This window comes from Eschrichtius robustus, chromosome 10 (genome assembly GCF_028021215.1).
Source record: "Eschrichtius robustus isolate mEscRob2 chromosome 10, mEscRob2.pri, whole genome shotgun sequence".
Taxonomy (NCBI): Eukaryota; Metazoa; Chordata; class Mammalia; order Artiodactyla; family Eschrichtiidae; genus Eschrichtius; species Eschrichtius robustus.
Window position 1 is genome coordinate 117,410,164 of NC_090833.1, and position 19,508 is coordinate 117,429,671.

At 52.6% G+C, this 19,508-nt stretch overlaps 1 protein-coding gene across 3 annotated transcripts in view; it reads left to right on the plus strand.

Moving 5' to 3' along the window:
• SH3RF1 (SH3 domain containing ring finger 1) overlaps positions 1-19,508 on the plus strand; it is a 162,420-nt gene that overhangs the window by 116,722 nt on the left and 26,190 nt on the right. For all 3 annotated transcript variants that reach the window (XM_068552924.1, XM_068552923.1, XM_068552926.1), the window contains exons 5-7: positions 6,640-6,942; positions 11,809-11,919; positions 19,280-19,422. In XM_068552924.1, coding sequence (XP_068409025.1) covers positions 6,640-6,942; positions 11,809-11,919; positions 19,280-19,422 — 557 coding nt within the window. The remainder of the gene's footprint in view (positions 1-6,639; positions 6,943-11,808; positions 11,920-19,279; positions 19,423-19,508) is intronic.

The following is a 19,508-nucleotide window of genomic DNA, read 5'->3' on the forward strand; positions in this document are numbered from 1 at the left end:
TGCTCTCCCAGACAGGGCTGCGTCCACGCACCTTTCCTGGTTTCCATTTCCAGTGTTCGCTCGCCCGGGCTCCCCTTCCTGTTGGAGGAGGGTCAGCCTCTCGCCGTCCTCCGGCTGTACGCTGTCGGCACCCCCCTCAGTGACGGTGCCACCTCCCTCCTCCTCTCCTGCCAGAATCCCCAGGGTCACTCGCTCAGTCCCTGCGGTCATCGCCCTCCTGGCTGCCGGCAAACTGCTGTCGTGCTTTACCCTCCCGGCGACGGTGACCCCTGCCATGATGCTTGCTTCTTCCTTTCCCTGCAAGAGCCCCCTGGCCCCGCCCCGCCCCCGGCCGGCCCCGCCTCCCTGGTCTCCTCGCCGGCGGTCCTGGGCGCCGTCGCCCCCTCCTGGCCCTGCGTGTTCTTAACGCTTCCTGCCCTGTCAGAGGCCCCAGCTGGCATGGCCTGCAGGACTTCCACGCTTGGTTTGCAGGGTGCTTTTGTTTTAATTAGTTGTTCAGGTGGAAAATCAGGAGATTTTACATAGGCTTAAATGTCTAGCTTTCCTTTAAAAAAGAATCAGCTGACACTGGCAGCAGCTGCAGAGAGAGAGGGAGAGAGACAGAAAGAGAGAGAGGGAGAGAGAGAGAAGGAGAGGGGGAGAGAGGGAGAGAGAGGGAGAGAGAGAGAGGAGAGAGGAAGGGGGGGGGAGAGAGAGGGCGAGAGAGTGGGGGGAGAGAGGGGGGGAGAGAGAGAAGGAGAGGGGGAGAGAGAGAGAGGAGAGAGGAAGAGAGAGAGAGGGGAGAGAGAGGGCGAGGGGTGGGGAGAGAGAGAAGGAGAGGGAGAGAGAAAGAGAGAGAGGAAGAGAGAGAGAGAGAGGAGAGAAGAGAGGGAAAGAGAGGAGAGAGGGCGAGGGAGAGAGGGAGGGAAGGAGGGAGAGAGAGAGGGGGAGAGAAGAGAATGGGGGGGAGAGGAGAGAGAGAGAGAGAGAGAGACCCTCCCTAGGTTACTGAACCATGCACCGTTGCTGCCGGCGTCCCCTGAACTCACCTGCCCCAGCTGTGCAGACACATGGCAGCACAGCCCCCGATTACTGCTAGAAACCCAGGTGCCGCTTCCCTGGTCCTCTTCTCTCCCGAGTCGAGGGGATGTTTCTCTCCCCCCGCCCGGCACTGCGCCCCGCTTATAACAGTCACTCAGAGAAAGTACGGGTGAGGGAAGGTCTCCCCGAGCTTTGACTCCGGTCACCGTGGACCCGAGGTCTCGACCTCTGCCTACTGTGAAGGGGGTCTTTCTGTTTGGTGTTGAGAAAAGGCATTTGTCCCTTGTATGGGCGTAAGACTTTCTAGATCGCCAAGTCCAGCCTCATGTGACGTCTGAGAAACAGGAGACACACACCCGCATCCCCCCAGGCGACGACGGGGCAGGTGAAGGGCAGGCTGGGCCTCGAGTGATGGTGAGAGTAAACCACATTCGTGTGGCGCATTGCAGGTGACAGGCGCTTTCCCCGTGCCCCTTGGGTGCACAGGACAGGTTCCTGTCCTGGTGTATAAACCTGAATCCGGGGCGTTCGAATGGCCCCCACTGTTCCTCAGCCGGTTAGGATGGGGGCCTGAGACCCCCTGGGCCTTTCACCTCCAGGCTCGGATGGTCCTCTCCTCAGCTCCCCTGAAGCAAAATTCTTTCAGGCTTTTGATGACGTGCTCCCTCCCTTCATCCCTTACATTTCATAGTCAGAAACCTGGGAAAGAACATTCTAGCGTATTTGTTTTCCAATCGCCGGGGCCACCGGAGGGGAAGGTAAGGGACTGGTCCGCGAGGCAGGTCCTGCCGTGCGTGGGGCTGGCAGTGCTGTGTTCCTGGCCAGCCGTTCGGGCTCAGGACGCTGCAGAGATGCAGCTTGGAGGTGCGTGTCGGTGTCCTTCCTGTTCCGCATGTTCTTTGCGCTTGATGAACCTCAGGAGACGCCCCCCCCCCCCACCCCCACCCCGCCGTGAGCTCCTGATGTGCCTCCGGGGACACTCTCGCTGTGCCCCGTCCCAGCTGGGATGCAGGCGGGTGGCCAGTGCCCAGTGGATGGCAAAACTCATACCAAACCAAGGGCGTACCTGTCTCCGTAACTTTATACTGATTACATGCCGAAGGGATAACGTCTTCCGTATGTTCAGTAAGATACGTTATTAATTTTACCTGCTGCTTTTTATGTTTTAAAATGTGGCTACTGGAAAATTTCACGTTACACTTGTGGCTCTTGTTCTACTTTGGTGGGACAGTGCTGGTCTTGAGGCAGTGCTCCCTTCCCTCGATGGTTCTGAGAGGGCAGCACGTCTTTATTCGTTCAGCACATCTCTACAGACGCCTAAATGGAGCTGCTACCTGGGGGAGGCTTCCGGATCCATTAAAGAGACTTCTGACTACACCCTTCAGTCTCTCCGTTTATTCCTCTGCTGTGGGGAAGTCTCCTTTTATGAATGAAGACTAAGCTTGCTTTTGTATTTAGATCATCCAAAAACAAAAGCCTTGTTACGCAAATTGCAGGGAAGAATGGAAGACTGACGGAAAAGCAAATTCCCCATTGCCATTGTGTAAAAACACTTTGCAGAGGGCTGTAAAGTGAGGCAGACACTCATTTCTACTTTGAAGGGGTGGTGGCATGAATTTCCACCCAGTGGCATTGTCCCTGGGGACTGGGCACCGGGCCTGGCAGTGCAGCAGAGGGTTCTCCCTTTGACACTGGCTTGTGAAGGTGGCTTTTCAGAGCTGGCAGGAGACGATGGATGCTATATAAGCTGCTGGGCCACTGGAAGAAAGAACGCACTGTCTCTGCTTCAGTCTTTACACAAAACCAAACATCCTCGTGGTTCAAAGACACAGACGGACAAAGGGAGGAACCATAAATATACTAGGAGAAAAGTGATTTTATTTTTAAAAATGATTGTAGAGGGCTTCCCTGGTGGCGTAGTGGTTGAGAATCTGCCTGCCAATGCAGGGGACACGGGTTCGAGCCCTGGTCTGGGAAGATCCCACATGCCGCGGAGCAACTAGGCCCGTGAGCCACAACTACTGAGCCTGCGCGTCTGGAGCCTGTGCTCCGCAACAAGAGAGGCTGCGATAGTGAGAGGCCCGCGCACCGCGATGAAGAGTGGCCCCCACTCGCCCCAACTAGAGAAAGCCCTAGCACAGAAATGAAGACCCAACACAGCCAAAAATAAATAAATAAATAAGTAATCTAGAAGAAAAGAACATATATCCATGAAAAAAAAATATGATTGTAGAAAAAAGATTTTTAAAGCGTGATGTTAGCTTGAGATGCCATAATGGAAAAGGTGAATAAATTTGCACATCCAAGAAAAATGTATATATGACAAACATATCAAGTTAAAAAACGAATTGGAACAATGTTTCTAACTTAATGGAGATATATACACATTCATATACATACATGCGTACGTAGTATATAAAAGAATGATTTTTGTACTTTATAGAGAGCACTTATAAATCTCTAAGAAAAATAAACTCAATCGAAAAATGGATAAAGTGTGGGAATAAGGAAATCCTAGGAAAAGAAAAAAGATGCTTAATCTCATTAATAGAGAAATACAAATTAAAAGAAAATACAAATTACCTCTTCAACTGATAGAGATTTTAAAAAATGATTGATAACATGTAATACCGTAATTGATAGATGTAACACCTAACACTACTGTAGCTGATAGAGATTTTAAAAAATGATTGAGAACACCTAACACTGTAACTGATAGAGATTTTTAAAAATGGTAACACCTAACACTGTTAACAATGTGGGCAACAGGGACTTTTTATTCGCTCTCAGAGATGATGAAAACTGACACATTTTTGGAGTGCAGTTAGGCAGTATCCTTCAAAGAATGCTTTAGGCTACACTTTGACCTGACAGCTTCCCTTTTGGGAGTTTGCCTTGCAGATATGGTTGTTCGGGCAGAATGCACAAGAGGGGGATGCAGCGGGTACCACGCGACCAGCCTGCTCTGTTCGCAGGAAGGGCTTTTCATGAGATGCAGTGAGAGGAGAGAATGTATGTGCTGCTTGGTTGCATTTGTGTTAAAATTAATGAAGCAGGTGCTTAGTTAACAACATCATAGAAAGTACATGGAAGGGTATGTTCCAAACTGTCGAGCGTGAGAGAACTGGGAAACAGGTCGGTGGAGGAGACAGAGGCAGAACCTGGCTGAGGCCCGTCACCTTTTACTCACCATAAATCTACACTATTTCCTGTTTAAAGTAATGAACATGTATTACTTTTGTAATATATATTTTAAAGCCTTTATTTGCCTTTTATTGAAAAACCATCGTGTTGAGGAACAAACACCCTAGTGGGTTATGAATTAGAAAAGGTCCCTCTGCACAGACCTACTGTGTGTAGCCTCTGATACTTAGAACCTAGAGGCCGATTCCTCTGCAAAGCTTTATATAAAACGGTGACTGTTCAACTTAGTTCTCATTAAATTTTTTTGCTCACTTTTAGAAAAATTTAAGTACTGTATTTTAAAAAGACTGTATTCTCTTTAGCAAAGAGGCCAGCTGCACACACAGAAAGTATCTTGATGTTTCTTAAATTGCCTTGTTATTACTGTTGTTATTACTATTATTATGTCAGTATTTCCTTTCTTGTGTTTATTTATGCTTCGGATAGTTCTCAGAGACTAATTCCTTCTAAATTTCAGGGTTTCCCAAAAAGGGACATTTACAGTTTTAAGATCGACAAATCCTGCTGGTACCTGCTTTCCGCTCCAGGCTACTGAATGGCCTGGTATCCACCCTGAGTCTTACCAGCCAGTCGTCACCCAGGGCTGGGAGGAAGGTGTTTTCGGGCACAGATTTGTTTTGTGGGTGGACGGTGAACTTAGGGGCTGCGGCTAGAGAAGGTCGTGGAAAGAAAGCCACACTGGAGCTCATACAGAGTTCCTCGAAATTCCATGAAAAGCCGTCGGGTCCTTGCTTTCCTGTCAAGGTGAGCTCACCCTGGAAGGAGGCATGCCCAGACCCCTGAGCTCTGGCATCGCGGTCCTGGTCTTCCGTCTCGCTGGGTGATGGGTTTGGGGTGAGGGGAATGAAGGGACGGTCTGTCTGCTCCAATTTCAGACCCTCGTCCCCAGCCTGTGCAGGAACAAGGACCCTCGCCCCACACAGTCTGCTGCTCTGTCCTGAGGTCTGGACCACTCCTGCCATGAAAACAGAGCATGGCCTTGCTTCCTTGGGCATATGATTCTCTTGGGACCAAGGCAGCATTGTGAATACGGGGTCTACGGGCCAAATGCCGCCCCTTCCCGGCAGCCCAGCCTTCGTCCCTAACACCCGCTGGAGTCATGATTCCCCTCCCTCTGCCCCTGGCACTCGGGCATCACCCGGCATCACTGGGGCGTTACTGCCCGCGAGTCTTGAAAGTTTTTACGTGGATAGAATCCCTGTGGTCTGAAGGAGGGGTAGGCTTGTGATAGAAAAGCTGTCAGGCCCCGTGACGGCGGGTCCTCAGGAAGCCGCAGGAACCCTCTTAGTCGGTTTTCATCTGGAAGCACTGGCTTCAGGGCTCAGTCACCAACTTCCTGAGCCGCTGGTGCCAGAGCAAGTTCACATCTTTCAATATCGCGACAGGATTTCCATCCTTCTGGGAGGACATCCTCGTCCACGGTTGGGGAGACACAGTTGTAAACCAGTTAGGTGCGAAAAGAGCATTTGATCAAAGAGGCATTTGCAAAGTGCTGGGATGGGAAGATCCCCACTATCCTTAATGTTTCCCCAATTCTCTTTGAGGAACTTATTGTTTTTCATCTTCATGGTTGTTAAGGGGTTAAACTATGCCCGATGTTTCCCGTTACTGTACTATCTGGGTAAGTACATATGCGGCTGCTTGTCATGGAAGCTTTCTAGAAATGTTGTATTTGACCTCAGGGAACAGAAACACCCTGTGTTCTTTCTTGCTGGCGTTCCCAACCCCGTGGGCAGCTTTTGACAAACCGTCGGGCCCCGACTTTACACTCAGACAACTTTTCAATCAGGCCAAGTTCACTTGGCAGCAGGACTTGGATTTCAGGTCTCAGCGTGTTACAATTCAAAATTTAAGCTGAGGGAAATCACGGGCACATGACGTGACAAAAGTAATCAGGAGTTTCTGCCGACACTTCTGTGAAGGCCCCCCCAGGACGGGGAGGTGGGGGCGTTCATTCCCGTGGAAGTGTGCCGGGTCCACGGTGACGGCCTTGCCCACAGTCACCGCCGGAAGCTGCCCTGCAGGTCCGGCCCTGAGCGGAGCCCAGCTGTTACCAAGCAGTAGAGGCTGCCCATGCGACCGCACCCTGCGCCTCACTGTTCTCTGCATTTCCCCAGGGGCCGAAACAAATCTTCATTTGTCACTGGCGACGTTTCAAATCAGATATTCTGAAGATTCTTGGGAAAAAATGTTCTTGATCTTGCTGGTGTTGCACTGGAATTGTTTGTCCTTGGTTTAGCATCTCTCTGTGACGTACGTACAGTGCAATCCTCATATTGAGAGAAAAGACATCTCGCGTGGGGAAAAAGGTGTCCTTGCACCTGCAAACTTTAAAGTGATGATGTTCAGCTTTAGATACAAGGGTGTCGAGAACACCTGTCACCTGACCTTCTCGTGTCCTCTGCTGGTTTGCAGTTTAACTCGGCGGCCAAGCAGCTGATCGAGTGGGACCAGCCTCCCGCCGGGGGCGTTGGCGCTGGGGAGGGCGCCCCGGCCGCTGCCCCGAGCAGCGCGGCCCCCAAGCAGCCCGAAGCCAAGAAGAACACGAAGAAGCGGCACTCGTTCACCTCCCTGACCACGGCCAGCAAGGCGTCGCAGGCCACCCAGCAGCGCCACTCCATGGAGATCAGCCCCCCGGTCCTCATCAGCTCCAGCAACCCCACGGCCGCTGCACGCATCGGCGAGCTGGCCGGGCTCTCGTGCAGCGCCCCCTCTCAGGTACCCACACTGCCCAGCCCCGGGGCCACCGCGGTGTCAGCCTTCGGGGGACAGCAGCTCTCCCAGGGCAAAGCCCTCTGCGTTTGTGGGTGGAAATGGGGGGGGGGGGGAACCAGCCTGGATGTCCCCAGGTCAGCTCAGTCACCTCCAAAGGGCAGAGCGGCAATTACAAGATGGCTTCAGTCATGCTGAGTGCTTTCCCCATCCGGCCCCCACTCAGCGGGACAGAGCCTTCTCGCCCCCTGGCACCCAAACTGGAGGTGCCGTGGTCACAGTGTGGGGTTGCAGCTGCCTGCGTCGGTGTCACTTACAGTGGTGTTCAGGCTTCCAGTCGGCGTTACGGGGAAAGGACGGGAAGAAGCATTTAGTTTAAACTAGAAATTGGCCTAGCATTATTTTTTTAACTTGTTAGTTCATCAAGACTTTCCATGGCCTTAAGACATAGCTACATGTTATTCTTGTGTTAGTAAAAATACACACGATGATTGGGAACGTTGGTAATTCATCTGGCAGACAGGTCTCGAGTGCCTTCTTACAGATGCTCTGGGCGCCGTGCACGCACCGTGTACCCAGGACGGAGAAGACGTGGGCTTCTGTGCGTCAGACCCTAGTTGTGGGCAGACTGAGCCCCGGGTCGGGGGGCCACCCAGGTCACAGGCAGCTGCGGTTACCCAGGTAGAGGACAGCGGTGTCCTCTACCACCAGAGGCCAGAGAGCCGGGTCCTGAGCAGCCTGCCGCAGCGGGAGACACTGCTTTCAAGTCTTGTGTTTCATCTTAAAATTCATGCAGGTTTTATATACATTCCCTGTGCTTTGTAAAAACAGACATGTACTACACAGGTTCATACATGCCTGTTTAGGACCACGGAATAAAAATGTGCAGTGCAGCGTTTGGCATTCCTTACCAAGGTTATTGAAATGCCACTTGACCCCGTCCTGCAGGTCCACACTGAATCTCGTAGTTTCTGAATGGGATTGTGGCTCAGCAGCGTTTTTTTAGGTGGTGTGGCCATGGCACATGACCCTGCAGGGGAAGTAGGACACGGACACGCACACGCACACAGAGATACACATGTGGACACACACACACACGGAGGAGTGCAGAGGGCTTTTGTCTGTTCACTGCTGTTCCCAAGCGTCAGACAGACAGTAAGCAGCATAAACATTTGTTGAGTGAGTGAGTCACTTGGACAGTGTGTAGAGGAGAACCAGGAAGGGATCAAGCCTGTGGAAATAGACCCGGTTCCAGGTCTGAGCAAGGAGTACGAGGGGGGTGACCCTGGAGGGGTCAAAGCTGCAGGTCCCTCTCTGAGGGGGGGCTCTGACGGAGGGGCCGGTGACAAGGGCTCTTCCCTATGGAAAATCGGGTCGCGGGACTGTGTTTTTCATTTTGTGACCTCAGCAGCATTCACAGTGACGTTTTCTTGAAATAAAAGATGAGCTTCTGCTGGGACTCGGGGCGGCTCAGCAGGGCACAGACTTGGAGGTGTGGACAGCCGTCTGTGGCCGTGGAGAAGGTGGAGGGGAAGGCGGGTCACCCAGCGTCTGTGCCAGAGACCCCGGTGTCGGGCACGGCGCTGGGCGTGGGCACGGGAGGGCGGGGCTGTTTGTGTCTTGGGCGCGGTAGCTGAGGAAACTTTCGGGCTCCTCTCTGTTTCCATGAAGACAGCCTCCCCGTGTTCTAACAGGTCCTGTTCTCAGTGCTGACATATTGCCTCAGGGAGAGGTTATTTCTAGAAGAGATGGGAGAGGTTTGCAGCGCTGCCTGGGTCCTCCAGCCTCGGCTCCAGTGCGCACTCCCGGCCCCGGGTCCTGGGCCCGTCACCGGGCTCTCCGGGCCACAGTGAAGCAGGACCAGCCCGGCCCAACCCAGGACGGACCTGCTGTAGACGTGACGGGCCCTAGGCTGGATGTGTCTCCTGCTTTGAGCCTCGTGTCCTTCTTGCTTTTGCTTCACGCGGTTTGGTTGCTTTGATGAGAAAATCCAAAGCACGGGGCCTGCAGCAGTGAACGTTCGTCCTCTCGCACCCGAACGAAAGCCACGTGGAGGGGGTCAGGCCACCATGATGTTGCCTGCGGGTCAGCTCCCCTGTCCGGGCTCGTCTTCGTGTTTCCGGATGGCACTTAGAGATCACACTGTCACGTCGAAATCCTGCAGGACAGAAGGAGCAGACAGCTTGCTTGCTATTGTGTTGGTGACTCTGGCACCGTCAGATGCGAGAACCGGAAGGTGATTTGTAGGCTGTGCTGTCAGGCAGGTCCCCAGCACAGGTGTGCACAGATGTCTGTGATGGGCGTCTGTAAAGCACGTGGTGTCACAAGCAGCTAGGCGTCTGTCTGCTCCTCTGGCCGCACCCTCGATGTTTTGTGCCCTCTGCCAGCTGCAGGAGTGATTCATGACGTTCAGTGTTTTGTAGCGTTTTTGTGTTGCCGGCAGCTTCAGGGGAAGCAAGAAGGTCCACCCACTCCCTCCTCTTTGCTTTCCCCACTCTCCACGTAGCCCTTCCCCGGGGAGGAAACCAAGCCAGTGTGCAGCCCCACAGGAAGGAGTGAGCGCGGTGGAAAGCCAGCCTGCCCCGCCTGCTCAGGGCGTTCGTTCTGGACCTGCCCCGCGCGGCCCGGCCACTCCTGCCGCTTGCTTCTGCCTTTAGTCATCCTTTGGTGACTCTGTCTCTTCCTTTACCCGCGTGGAACTGGGGCCTGCAGGGCCCTCCACATCCAGGGCCGTGCGGGCAGAGACCCCAGGCGGCCTCCGGTCTACCCCACGCCCTCACAACGTGACTGTCCAAGTTCACGGGCTCGTTCGAGCTCATCACCCTGCCTCCCGGTCTGGGGCTCTTGGAGAGACGTCAGACACTAGTTGGGACTTCCTCCGTGGCTTGTAGGGTCAGGCCCTGGAAGCTGAGTTTTGGTGAGTTTTTACCACCCCGAAGGTTCCTAGGTAACAGCGTGCACTTTGAACGGAGCCTCATTTATCTTCGAAGAAAGACTCGTCTTTTCTGTGATGCCAACTTGCATCAGAGTACGTACACAAACAGGTTTCTTGAATAGGATAGCTAGAGGCCTCTAGGTTTTATCCTAGGATGAAAAATCCATGTGCGGCTCATTAGAAATTGAGTGGAGGGCTTCCCTGGTGGCGTGGTGGTTGGGAATCCGCCTGCCAATGCAGGGGACGGGGGTTCGAGCCCTGGTCCGGGAGGATCCCGCATGCCGTGGAACAACTGAGCCTGTGCGCCACGGCTGCTGGGCCTGTGCTCTAGGGCCCGCGAACCACAGCTGCTGAGCCCGCATGCCACGGCTGCTGAAGCCCACGCGCCTGGAGCCCGTGCTCCGCGGCGGGAGAGGCCACTGCAATGAGAAGCCCGTGCACCGTAGTGAGGAGTGGCCCCCGCTTGCTGCAACCGGAGAAGGCCCGCGCACAGCAACGAAGACCCAACACAGCCAAAAATAAACATAAAATTTAAATAAAATTTAAAAAAAAAAGAGAAAGAAATTGAGTGGAAATAGACATTGATGCACAGGAGAGACAGAAACTGAGGTTTGGGGCAGAGCCTTTGTGGAGGTGCCTCTTGGCTCTGCTTAGGTTCAGTCAGTGTATGAGCTGCCAGGTACAGGTGTAGCTTTACAAGGATGTGGATTCCACGCAGCTCAGACTTGACCTGTGAAAATCAGCTCTGTGCTGGGATGCTGATTATCCTGGCCTCGGCAGGGCCTTGCCTGGCAGGAAATGAAAGTCCCTTCAGGCTGTCTGGGAACTGATCTCTGAGCCTCTCTTTGTCCTGATAATCTTTTTCCTAATTATTGGGACTGAGGAAACTAGGTTTGGGGTTAAGTTTTTGTTAAAAAAGCCCAGCAATTTTGGTGGAACATTGTTTCCTGGGGAGACAAGGTAGCAGCCAGCCGCATTCCTTTAATGGTGGAGGAAAGACTTCCCATTTGTGCAGGAACCCACGCCCTCCGTCTGTGGTCACACCAGGGGTGCAGCGGGAGCGAAATTGATCAGGTAGCCGAACACCTGCAATGAAATGACCTGAATAACTGTTTCTTTCTAGTGAATTAATCTTGGGTAGTGTCGTGGATAACACACCTGTTTTTTTTTTTCTTTAAAGATTTTTCTTTTTTGATGTGGACTTTTTTTTTTTTTTTTTTGCCTTTATTGAATTGGTTACAATATTGCTTCTGTTTTTTATGTTTTTGGTTTTTTGGACCCGAGGCTCGTGGGATCCTAGCTCCCTGACCAGGGGTCGAACCCGCACCCCCTGCATTGGAAGGCAAAGTCTTAACCACTGGACCGCCAGGGAAGTCCCGATAAGACATCTTTGAAAACAGCTAGTTTGGCTTGACCCTGTTCCCTGAAGTTTTGTAAATAATTGCCTGCGATCAGCAGTCCGGGCAGCTGCATTTTAATTATGCATCCCCATGGAAGGGTACAAGTCATGAGAAATGATCCTGAAGATGGCACGATACCTTAAGCATGTTGTGTAGATTTAACGTGTTGGTGGACTGATGAGCATTCAAGACAACCCACCGGAACGGGATCCTCGGGACGGTGTTAATGGGCTAGCTGCAGGCCAGGCTGGTCCCAGCAGCACTCATGTGAGGCAGCGGCCGTCAGGAAGGCCAGCAGCCGTGGAGTCTGTACATGAAATGTTGTCGTGACCAGTGTTTATCAAGGGGCTCCCTGGCCTCTAACACACATTAGGGCCTCAGTACGTTTGGGCTGGATAACCTGAAGGGGATTCTGCCTTCCCCCAGTGATGGGAGCTGCGGGTCTTGGATGTTTAGCCGTGACCCGGTGCCCAGGGCTTAGCTGGTCTCATCTGTTGTGCGTGCATCCTCTTTTATTCACTCTTTTTTCCTTGGCAGGTCCACATAAGTACCACCGGGTTGATTGTGACCCCACCCCCGAGCAGCCCAGTGACCACCGGCCCCTCGTCCACGGTCCCGCCAGAGGCCCCCTACCCGGCCGCTCTTTCGGTGAGTGTGCACCACCGCCTCACCCCGGACCCCCGTGCCTGCCGCTCGCAGGTACACAGCCCTGTGGTCTGGCTGCCCCCCTCCTGACACCACAGCTCATGATGACGCTTGTTGAGGGTGGGGTCTCTATCTCTCATTCTCTCTCTCTATTCATTTTAGGAAAAAATCACAAAGTCTCAGGCCGGTAGCCAGCACTTTATTTTAATGGCAAGGGTCGGCGGCCTGAGGCTACAGGAAGAGCTCCGTGAAGTACTTTTAATTTTCACTAAAGGTCAGCCTGATTTTCTGAAGGCTTAACCTTTGCTTCTTTTGGGTTTCTAGACCAGGCGTATTTATCGAAGTACTGAGGGAGCTGGGATCCTAGAGGCCGTATGGTTTGCCTCGGGTCACGCGATGCGTGGATTCCTGTCTCCGATTACACTTCCCCTTTTGGGTTCCTGGTCTTCTGTTGGTCTGTGTGACTGGCCTCCCTGGAGGTTACCAGATGTGTAGTTCTCCAGAAAGCCCCGCAGCCTGCAGACAGAGTCTGAACAAAACTGCTGAGTGCTTTCAGACAGCCCAACGGGGAAATGAACAGGAAGAGTGAGGGCAGTCGAGGGAAGCTGATACAGAGAAGAACTCTGTGGGGAGAAAATTGAAAAGGAAGAAACAAGAAATTCGACCTTGGGAAGCAGTGACACAATGGCTAAAATCCATGTTTCCTAAACCTGCAGGGGAACTGCTAGGAACCAGCCTCTCTCGTCCAGGCCGCTGCCTCGCTACACTTTCAGACTGTTTCTTCCAGGGCCGAGTTGAATGAGGATAGAAAAGGTCACCACATCCCTTCTCCCCAGTGGACCCCAGCCCTTGGCTTGCTTTACAGAATCTCTCCCAGTGTGATGCTCTCAGAGGAAACAGTGTGGTCGGTGATGGGGGTCCAGCCCAGCCCCTCCTTTGTGATACGGCAGTGAGGTCACTCAGCCTCTCTGAGCCTCTGGTCCTCGCCTGTAATGTGAGAGTAATCGTATCTGCTTCGGGGAGGCGGCAGTGCCTGGGACTCAGGGAGGTGACGGTGAAGAGCGTCAGCCTGTGTAGAGGGCCACGGCGGCTGCAGCATGCCCGCTGGTTTCCTCAGAGCCCGGGGGTCGGTCTGGCTCATTGCTGGGGTTTGCTCCACTGTCTGTACTGGGAGTACGGAGGCTTCTCCGTGCTGGCTTGTTTTCAGGTTGTGGACTTCATATATGTTGCAGAGATTCTGTTTCCCTCTGCTCAGCTGCTTACAGACAGATTTGCACCTCCCCTCACCCCCCAGCAAGGACCTCACAGTGTGTTAGTCAGATTGTTGCGTCCATCTGGTCCTATCGTCCTCATTTACCTTTTGCCTCGTTTTCTTATGGTGTATTTATTTTGCCTTGATACATTTTATGAATAATTGAAAGCTGACTTTGAAATACGGTGGGATATATAGTACCTAGCTTGATGTAGACTTTTGAAAGCTTTTCATAAAGTTAAGCATGTTCCTGAACTTAAATGGAAGTTAATAAGTTCCGGTTAGAGGTTAAAATTTTTGGTTAATGTTCCTGGAACAATGACAGCTTCCTTGATTGTACAGCTGTTTGGGGTGGGAGAAGTTGCATTGATTCCTGTAGGGAGAAGGTGAAAGTCAGGTAATTTTTATGAAAAGGTGGTTCCCCTGAGGTTCTCTTGGCCCTGGGTGTTTTGACCAGAGCCAAGTTGCCCAATCTTCATGCCCTGTCATCCCCAGAGAAGACCCTTTCCTCCCTTCCCTCCCTCCCTCCCTGCCTCCCTCCCTCCCTTTCTTCCCCTTCCCACCCCAGTACATTCACAACCTGTTGGAGTTTCCGTTTCCAGATGACTACTTCACGTGGAAAAATTCTGATTTCATTTCTTAAGGGAAAAAAGACTGACTTTTCTATCTTAGAAAAATTAATTAGTGGAAAAGACGAAGAGCTGTCTGAGTGTCAGCCCTTGTGGGCTGACAATTTTACGATACAGTAAATGGCCAGTTGCTCATAGCTGGGCACACTCTAGGGCATATAGATGCGACAGGTCACGAGAGAGCATGAACACACAAAAATTAATTTACATTCAGCCATTTCATCCCAGGATATACAAGAGAGCCTGCATGTTCAGCAAGAGGATGGTTTATTAATGCTTCGTCTATGCCAATTCCATTTAATGGAAAACTAATTATAAGCAGATCTGTCGCCTGTCATCCCGGGAGATTCTAGATCTCAGAGTCCCTGGTCGGCTGGCAGGAATGCTTTGGATTTAATATGTTAGGTTTAAGTGGAAAAATCTCAGTAACATGTGCCCTCCGTGTCTTCCATCAACCTGGCAAGTGTCCTGTTTAAAATGTGAAACCTTTCCCAAGACTTTGAGTGCGATCACAGCAAAGCGTAGGCGGCGTGGTGGGAAGGAAACCAGGCTTTTCCTGGTGTGGATTTTATTTTATTTATTTATTTTAATTATTTATTTATTTGTTTTGGCTGCACCGGGTCTTAGTTGCGGCGTGCATGCAGGATCTAGTTCCCCGACTAGGTATCGAACCCGGGCCCCCTGCGTTGGGAGCGTGTAGTCTTGCCCACTGGACCACCAGGGCAGTCTCCCGGTGTGGATTTTAGGATAAGTACCTCTGCTGGACTTGGACGTGAACATTATTTCTAGCACTTTTTTCATAAGTTGAGACTTTTTAATCTTTTATTCAGAGTGGAATTATGAGTATATTGTCCTGTGCATCTCACAAGTAACAGTTAAAATGTTAAATATCTAATAATAGAAGCAAAACTGGAATTACATGTATCTCATTCAGACATCAGACTGTTCATGGCAGGGAGGGTTTTTTCCCAGCTAATTCTGTGAGGGGCGAGGATGAAGAGCTTGCTCTCGTGTCCTGTGCACAGTGGAGGAAGAACTTGTGAAACAAGGGATGGGTGATCCCTGATCCTCTGGACCAGCTGAGAGGTGTTTAGCTACAAGATGTCACAAGGTAGCCAGGTCAGAAAAGGCCAGATACAGTCTGTGGCCAAGTTGAAATCAGATTGCACCCAACAGTGGGTAACCATAACTAAAACAAGTGTGTGCATGTGTGTGTGTGTGTGTTTGTGTGTGTGTGTACTTAAAGAAACAAAATTAAATGATGTCATGTTCTCAGGATAGCCAAGACGTACTGAGTCCATTGGCGCCCGTGGTGGGAGGGTCCGGAGGGTCAGGGCAGGATTCTGGATGTAGGGACGGGACCGCCCAGCTTGGCAGCATGAGAAGCAGAAGTCAAGCGTTTGGAATCGGCAGCAGTTCTGACGACCAGAATGGGGGCAGGACATGGACAGAACCTCCATAGCGACCACAGAGAAGGGCCCTGGCATCTCAGGAACCAAGGCCTCCTGATCCATATCAGACTGCCCTGAGGGCGGCAGGCGCACAGGATGCTTTCTCGTTCGTGAAGCCCTCGTTGAGGGTCCGTTACCTCCCGTGGACAGAGCTGGGTGACGGGGACACAGGACAGACAGCGAGACGGTCTCTGACTCTGCAGCCTCGTGAGTTCTAACAGCAGCTGCCATCCGGAGCCTCCGCTGTGCCCAGGGCGCCAGAAGGGCCGCTTCCCTGACCTGCTGCTGCTGAGAACCCCTTGGATGTCATTTCTGCAAAGTCAGTGAACGGTGTGGGTGTGTCTCCTCACACGTCAAAGGCAATTGGTGAGAGAAAGTCCGTTCCCAGAGAGGTTTTTTTAATTTACCAAATTCTTAATTACATCTCCCCTTCTGACATCATCTTCCAAGCATCTGTCTCTGGCATTTTTAAATATACTCTTTAATTTTTTTTCTTTTCTTCATAGCTGTGCCCACGAGTGACTGACTGAATTCCAGGGAGTGTCCAGATGAGGTGAAAAACTCACTTTTCCATCTTCTTAATTTTACTGCATTCTGACACCTGAGTGTTTTTTTGAATCGCTGGTTATCAGTGCTTCCGTTTTTCTGTTTCCTACTCATTGTTTAAAAAAGGCAGAATACTCACATAATTGCACACATGTGGCCGTGTGCAGGTGGTGGTGCTCTGGGAATTGGTGGCACTGTTGCCCCGAGGAGGGATGACCAGCCGCCCCTCCTGCTGTCCCCTCGGTGGCCGTGTACCTGCGTGAGTTCATGGCACAGGAAGACCCTGGAGAGAGGTTGAAAGTGGGTTCATTGGAATCGGATGTTCAGGAAGAAATGATGACGGGATTGGGGGATATTACATGGTCTTTGCTCGGAGGACCCAGAAATGCCCAAAGTCTATGCCAGCGGCCACTTTTCTACCCTGGAGAAGAGGGAGGGGCACACGTGAGGACACACGTGAAGGACGGTCGGAAAGAGGTCGGAAAGAACATGGACCTTTTACCGTCAGATCCCCAGGCTCCATCCAGGCAAAGCGCTTTCCTGGTCAGCGGCCTGCAGCCCTCGCCCAGGGGGAGGACCTCGTGGAGCTTGGCCCTCAGGCACCTCGGGGCTGGCTGCAGGGAGGGGAGAGAGGAGGGGACCACAGTCCGTCCTTGAACTCTCCCTCAGTGTCCACTAGCGGATGTGGCCCGTCGGTGGCCTGGAACCGGTCATTCATACAGGACACTTCTTTCTTGGAGGGAACCCGGGGGTGGCCCTTAAAGGCTGAGCCGGGGCTAGAATCTGCGTTTCTGACCCCAAACCCTAGGCGTCCTCCACGGTGTAAAGCTGTCTCTTCCGAGAGATCAGTGGGTCGGGGACAGAAACTGGGCGGGGCGAACGTGACCATTTCCCACCACAGACCCTGCCCCCCCGAGCCCTGGTTTTAAGCAAAGTATTATTCAGAGACCGTCGTTCAGGCCTCAGACCATCGCCCCGTGGAGAGGGTAGGAGAGGGTCTGGATCTGCAGAAGCACAAGCAGAGGCCCGCTTCAGCGACAGCGCGGCCGATGTCCGGTCCCCTGCGTTGGACCCCGGAGGCCCGGCCCCGCTCCCCTGGCCCTCAGCCCCTCCACGCGGCTCAGCACGGGCCCGCTTCCCAGCCCTGCTGCTTTAGATCAGTGTCTGGTGACGGCGGTGACAGGCGTGGTGTTGGCTTCTGAACGCAGTCGTGACCAGAGGTGTCCTGCGCTCCCAGCAGCCCGCAGGTGCCTTTGCTGCGGCAGGAGGGTGTGTCCTGGCACCCGGCTCCCAGCCGTGCGGTGACGGGAGGATGCAGTTGCTCCCGCGCGTGCACGTCCCCAGATTCTCTCAGCTTGGGGTCTTCCCCAGGCGGCCCACGGGACCTCCTGGCCGGCCCGGCCCTGGGCACGCTGGGGCCCTGGCATCTGACTGGCCCGAGGGGGCAGCCACGCTGGGGACCCTGAGTGTAATTGCTAGTCTTCCTGTGTGCTTATCCCGCCACGAACGCGCACGCACGTGCACATTTCTCCGAAGATACGCAGCCCAGCAATGGGGAGAAGTCTGCCCAGTTTTACCAGCGCCACCCGTGAGGGAGAGAGCTGCATTCTGCCTGCAGCACCACCGTTGGTATCTTCGAGACCCTCCTCTCTGTGCCAGATCTCAGATGCCTCCTGACTCACTCTTTGTAAAAGTCACCTACACCAAACATTCCCTTACTGCGTTCTTTAACTATAAGAGGTCATGTGTTCTTACATTTTGTCACCACCAGCGTGGCCTGTGTTTTTATCAGGTCCCTAGATGGTCTTTCCTTTTTTTTTTTTTTGCCTTTTTCCGCATAGGGCCAGTTTAGTACCGCCTCTGTGTCACTGACGTGAAGATGCAGCAGACAGTTTTCCTCTCCTCCCTTTGCCAGTGGAATTCTACTCAGAGAGCCGAGTGGGCCCTTGGTTCTGCTCTGAGTGATTCCAGGGGTGGGTGGCCTGGGCTCCTTTTGTCCCCTGTGTCACCTGCCCCCCACGGCTCCGCGGCTCTGAGGTGAGGCCTGGGGAGACTGGAGGAGACGGCTCAGCGGTGATTTCACGCCCTCCAGCTGCTGTTCTGTTCAGTGTCCTTGCCCAGGACCTGCCTGGGTCACGTGCGCTGAGTCTTCTACCAGGATTATCTCGATTTGTCTCCACTTTGTCCCTGAGACCAACGGCATGAGTGCTTGGCTTTCTCCTGGTTAAAGGTGGTAAAGGCTGCAGGCCCCGTGCGCGTGCCTCCCCGGAGCTGCCCCGGGGCGCAGGGTGGCCTGCTCTGTGACTGTCACCCCGACCCCGCCCGCCCCAGGACCGCAATGCGCCGTTTGTCCTGCACTGGGTGTCCTGCCGCGGTTGCAGGGTTGGAAAAAGCCTTCTCTGAGGTCGAAAAATTAAATATAATGTGTGAAACAGTTGCAGCGTGTGTCTGGAAATTTGATATCCTTTTCTACTCAGTTGATTTTGTTTCTGGAACTGTGTACATTAACAGGCAGATGAAGGAAATGTTGATGAGATTAAATTTTTTTCCCCAAAAATAGAAACAAATTGCTGTTCCCTTTGTTTAGAAACCGTGGGGTTTTTTCTTCTTTTAAGCTGATGTGGAGACGCCACGCACACCTCCCAAGGGGCAGTCTTCAGCCTCCTTATTTCTCCTTTGATTCGGTGTTTACGTGGAATGGTTCAAAGATTTGGGGAGGGCAGGCGAGGTAGGGGTTTGGGCAGGTCTTTGTGTGCCTGTTTTCCCAGGAGTTTCGGTACCCAGACCCTAAAGAATTATCCGGGGTGTATAGATCAGAAGGTAACAATTGCTCCATTGATTCTGAAAAGGCACGGAGTCCTGTAGGCAGAGCCCATAAAGGAACCAGCAGCTGCTTGCGGTGTACTTGTTAAAGATTACCAGCCTCGATAGTCCTAAATTTCAAAAGCTGGCAGAGCTAAGAAGAGAATAAACAAAGGTAAAAACAATGGCCCAGTGATTGTGGCTTGCTATTGTGTGTGGTTTTGGGAAACCAGGCATCAAAGGAAATTTTCTTTGGCGGGGATGGTTTGCGATACAGTGCAGCTAAATTGTTTTCCGCGGTGTTTTAAGTTTCGGGTTGCTGAAACAATCACAAATTAATTCCTAGCAAGCAGGGTGACATTATAGCCGCCCCCTTGAAAGGCATTTGGATCCTGGTCCTGGTTTGCACTTAACAGTGCCATCAATCTTAAAATTACACGCAGTTGTGTCATTTTTTTTCTTTCCCTTCTCCCAGGTGTGATGACCTACTTGTTTGGGGAAGGGGTCGCTGTGGCTCTAAGATCTTAAAGGGTAACAAAGAGGTCTCTTTTCCAAGGAGGCTTTTGCACAGGGCAGCTGCTTCATGATTCTTTTTTCATGGGTTTCTGATTCCTCTTCCCTCCTCTTTGATGTGAAAGATGTGCATAAATCATTTGTTTCTTCTTTTTTGTCTCTCTCTCCAGACTATGAATCCTCCTCTCCCCCCGCCCCCTCTCCAGGCGGCCACCCCCATGGGCGCTGTTGCTGCTTCCGGGATGGGCTCCAGACCCGTGGCCGGACCCACTGACCAGACCGCACACTCACGGCCGCAGACGCGCCCCAGCGTGTAAGTGCGGCGTCCTTTCTGGCCGCGGGCTGAGCCCGAGCAGAGACGCGGGGAACGGCTTTCTGGGGGGCGCTGGTGCCAGGGCG